The sequence below is a fragment of the Phyllopteryx taeniolatus genome, chromosome 19, assembly GCF_024500385.1.
Source record: "Phyllopteryx taeniolatus isolate TA_2022b chromosome 19, UOR_Ptae_1.2, whole genome shotgun sequence".
Classification (NCBI taxonomy): Eukaryota; Metazoa; Chordata; class Actinopteri; order Syngnathiformes; family Syngnathidae; genus Phyllopteryx; species Phyllopteryx taeniolatus.
Window position 1 is genome coordinate 12,479,120 of NC_084520.1, and position 4,457 is coordinate 12,483,576.

At 47.3% G+C, this 4,457-nt stretch overlaps 1 protein-coding gene across 1 annotated transcript; it reads right to left on the reverse strand.

The window, feature by feature from the left end:
• Positions 1–525: 525 nt before the first annotated feature.
• Positions 526–2,922, reverse strand: nog2 (noggin 2). The gene has a single exon (XM_061756897.1). The coding sequence runs from the start codon at positions 1,892–1,894 to the stop codon at positions 1,262–1,264; it is 633 nt and encodes a 210-aa protein (XP_061612881.1). The 5' UTR covers positions 1,895–2,922; the 3' UTR covers positions 526–1,261.
• Between the last annotated feature and the right edge of the window lie 1,535 nt (positions 2,923–4,457).

Sequence of the window (4,457 nt, forward strand, 5' to 3'; positions counted from 1 at the left end):
TCTCTTTCATGTTTGGCTATTAAAAGTAATAAAACAGTTGAGCAATGTTTTATGGGTTTTGTTTTTCTCTCCCCTCTCCCTCTCCCCTAAGCCCCCCCCCCCCCTCTCAGTGCAGGGTGGTCAGACTAGAATAGGCGCCGGTCTCCAAATACCTCAGTGGAACTTGTGTGCGGCGTCCAGCGCCTGCAGACAGACACCGTTTGAAACGTCTGCATCATATTTGAGCCATTATGTTAACACCTCGGCAGCACGGACATAGGAGGGGGGGGGGTAAATGTGCATGATCCCCCCCTCCACCACCCATTCTTCCTCGTCATACAACTCCCCCTCCCCTCTTTCTACTCCCTTCTGGTTGAGACAAATGCATGCCAGTTCTGCTTGTGGTAGTCAAGCTATGCGCATCACACAGCATAGTAAACCACAAACTTTCCTCATTCACTGTGTGTGGAGTGTCAGGCAGTCCACGCAGAAATCCCTGGAGCGTGGATGAGCATGTTCATATTTCGACATACACTATAGCACATGCATGATGAAAACATAGACTTTATTGCTAGAAATGTGACCAGAACATGTACACTTGGATGCTGTTTTCAGTTGTTTATTTTTTGTGTCTTTTTTTTTTTTTTTTTTGATAATTCAAGTAGACATCTCCCATATTTTTTTTTCTGGTATACTCTATTCTCTGTCCTTATGTTCTATACTCACAATCGTTAAAATAAATAAAACGTACAGATTTGTTTATTTCTACAATACTATGTATTCCCAAAAGAAAAAAAAAGCTGAGTTCACGCCTTTATATATAATCTTTAACCTCAACTTCTGTGATTTTTTTGTTTGGTTTTTTTTTTTTTTTTACAACTTAATATTGATAATATTATACAAAAAAACTCTAGGCAGCATTGCAGTGAAATAACAGTCAGTTGGAAAAAAAAAAGAGTTCACCTCTTGGAGAAGTGTAGCATATGCATCATCAATGTCTCTTAGGGGGGGGGGGAAAAAAAAAAAAAAAAAAGCTCTTCCATATGAAGTGCTGCTGTCCCCGCCCCCTTCCACCCAAAGCGTCTCAGGGTTGACAATAAAATATGGTCCTGGTTCAATTAGAAAAAATAGCTGCATTCCTCTTAAATATGTACAATGTTGGTATTTCACTTTAAAATGCTATATAAAAAAATAGATTTGCTATGGTGCCCACCTCTGTAGAGAGTTAACAGTGCAATAGAAACCAGTCCACTCCACACAGCCCCCAGCAGCGCGTCGGGGATCAGCACGAACACTTGCACTCTGAGATGATGGGGTACTGCACCTGTATCCACGTACAGTATTTTTGTCTTAAAAAGCCTTGGCAGTACCACCGCAGGAAAATCTTGTTGATGGACTTGACGGGTTTGCAAGACATCCCCTCCGGGAATGAACAGGAGCGCTCCGAGAAGCAGTTGCTCTCCTTAATGTAGCGCGGCCAGAACCTCACCCCCAAATCCTTCCAGGTGTACACCACGGGACAGTGCGTGTAGGTCCACAGCCACTGGAGGAATTTCCTGCGCGCCTTCTTGCCCACCTTGACGCGCTTGCCGTAGGGGGTCTCGGTCAGTTCCAGCTTCTTGATCTCGTTGGGCATGGGCCCCTGCAGCTTGAAGTCTGGCGCCGAGTGGTTGCTGAGCACCGGCGGGCCGATGGACATGAAGTTGGGGTCAAAGTGGCTGCCCAGCTTTTTCCTCAGAGTCCTCTCGGACAAGTCCTGCTCCCGGGGGTCGTAATCCGGGTCGGGGTCCTCCTTGAGGTCGGGCACGGGCAGGTGGTCGCTGGGGGATGGACGGAGGCGGAGGAAGTGCTGGCCCACTCCGACGTGGACGCACAGCAGCATGTAGAGGAGCACTGGGGGGTGAGAGCTGCCCATGGTTCCTCTCGGGACTTTTACGCACAGTAAATGACACTTCTACTCAAGAGGAGCAAGCCTGACGCTTCATATATTTGACAAGTTCACTCACGGGCGACACTTTAAATAGACCACTTCGCAGCCTGCCGGTGGCCAGGGGTGCGTCAGCCTTCTTTAAAAATAACCCCCCACAAAAGTGTTCAATCGAGAAGATGACGCCGCAGCTTCCCCCTCTTGGATTCACTTTGGGCTCCTCTCGGTTGTCATGGTTACCACTGGGACGACCCGAAGCCACGGTGAAACAGTCACACTGGATGACAGCGCTGCACGGAAACAGACGGGCTGCTTCCGAAAAAGGTGCCCGGCAATGGGGGCGGGGGCGGCGGGGGCTGCCTCTTTACGCACAAACGTGCCCTCGAACACTCGAGGGGAGGACACGCTCCACGCACTTGCTTATTATTTCTTTTGAAAGAAGACAAGTTGTAGTATTCCAGAAAGTGTCTCACGTCAAAAGGCCATTTAGCTCCCCAGAGAATGCTCCAAATAGCTTATTTTCTCAGGCTCTTATTATTCCATGTAATAAGAAGAAAAGAAAGAAAAAAAAAAAAGAGTTGCGAGTTCCCTTTCAATGCGTTGTGCCCACGCAGAGAAGCTCCTTCTCACGCATGGCGAGAGAGTCCCCAAAATGTGCTGGAAGGTCTGCAGACAAAAAAAATCCTGCTTCTCCTTCTGCTCCGGTGGCTGCCACAAGAAGCTCCCCAACTTGAGTGGCTCCTTGCTGGAGGAGCGAGTGCGTGAGTATGCAGCAGGGGAGCGAGAGAGAGAGAGAGAGAGAGAGAGAGAGAGAGAGAGACAGAGAGAGAGAGAGAGAGAGGAAGAGAGAGAGCGAGAGAGAAAAAAAGAGCAAAAAGAGAGCGAGAGTGAGAAAGAAGAGTTAGTGGAAGCGCACACGGTGCGTGGGTGAGCGTGTCTGGAAGCGAGTGGGTGCTCGGTCCCAAGTTAAATATCCCCCTCCGACGTTACAAAGTGTCAGAGGGGCCTGCCCACCCTCGGCCACTCTCACTGATTGACAGTGCCCCCTTTGGGCCGCCCCCTCCCTCCCTGCACCGACCCCTCCCCTCGCAACGTGGAAAATGTCAGCCACAATCACAGACCCAACTGGGTCCTAACGCGAACATTTTTTGGACTATAAAGATTGATTCGAGCTTCACTTTTTATTGAACTCCATCGGCAGCCACTCTCCTCTCCTCTCCTCTCCTTGCGAGTGAGTGAGATGCACTAATTGTTTCAATACGCTGTCTATACAACCAGTTGAGCTCGGGATGGATGGGAAACGTTTAGGAGAGGAGGGGGAAAAAAATAGGGGGCATCACATTCCACCTTTGTTCATCAGGATTTGGGTCTACACAGGAATTGGCCCCGTTGAACTCGGGGGTCACAAAATAGGCGCATAATTAAGGGCTATAAATGGCCAGGAATAACTAAAGGGAATTTTTCCCATGCGAAGCACTCATTTATAGGCCCTGTTGCACTTGAAAACATGCCACCGTACATAGATCACACGAGGCCAATATGAATACATATTTTTTTTTTTTTTGGACTATTTATTTCATTTTGAATATTATGAGTTTTCTTTCTCAATTAGTGCGTCTGTCTTTTGGATCGGTCACTAGAGGGCGTTCATCCAGCAGAGTCTGCATGTTGCCTGATCCTTGCTACTCTGGACTAGAGTGCTCTGAGTGGTACATTTTTGGCTACAGATCAATTAAGTGACATCAAAGTTATTAAGCGAGAGAGCAGACGTGTGGTGTCCTTGAGTTTGTATGCACTGTAATTCTAAAACCTGCATGCTGTCGGAGTTTCAGGACATTGAGGAAATTCCTGATTACCCCTCTCTGCATGCGTCTCTGTGGTCATGCGGTCCATGATCAGGGTGCTAGGGTAGACGGCTCAGCGGGCAACGGGGACAGGCGGGCTGAGCCGGTTACTGTAGGGCAGGACGCGTGCATTGTCTTGCCTCCTTAGGATGTCCGCGGAGCAAGCGAGCCCACCCCATGGGGGCCGCTGGCACGCCCCCTTCCTCAGCGAAACTCACAGTGAGCGAGGGGACAGGAGACTGCTGTGGAGGATCTGTGTATCATTGGTTCTGTCCAGAAATTCAAAAGAAATTGTTGTAGTTTGCAATCTAACACAAAATGAAAAATGTGTGATTTTTTTTTTCTTCTCTATTTCAAGTTAAGACTCAGATTAAAAAAAAAAAAAAAAAAAAAAGGCATGGTATGAATTTGATTGGAATATGTAATTATTTACGTTCACCTGAAGTTTGTTACTGAACTGGACAATGGTGACAAATTACAGTCAGTGACTCACACCCGCACACCTTGCGATTGACCCTTGCACAGATGCCAATTTTCTGGAACCTATCCCTCATTAGTTATGGAAACCGCTGCTTATTTGCATCTTTTTTTTTGTTTTTTGTTTTTTTACCCAATATCGTACATTCAGGGTACATTAAATATTCACTGCTTTTTTCTATTCATGATCAGGCTTCCACTGTATATGTCTACTGTATATACTGTATTGG

What these genes read in the sequence shown, in the direction of transcription:
- nog2 (XM_061756897.1), bottom strand. Translation starts at nt 1,894, where the DNA reads ATGGGCAGCTCTCACCCCCCAGTGCTCCTCTACATGCTGCTGTGCGTC.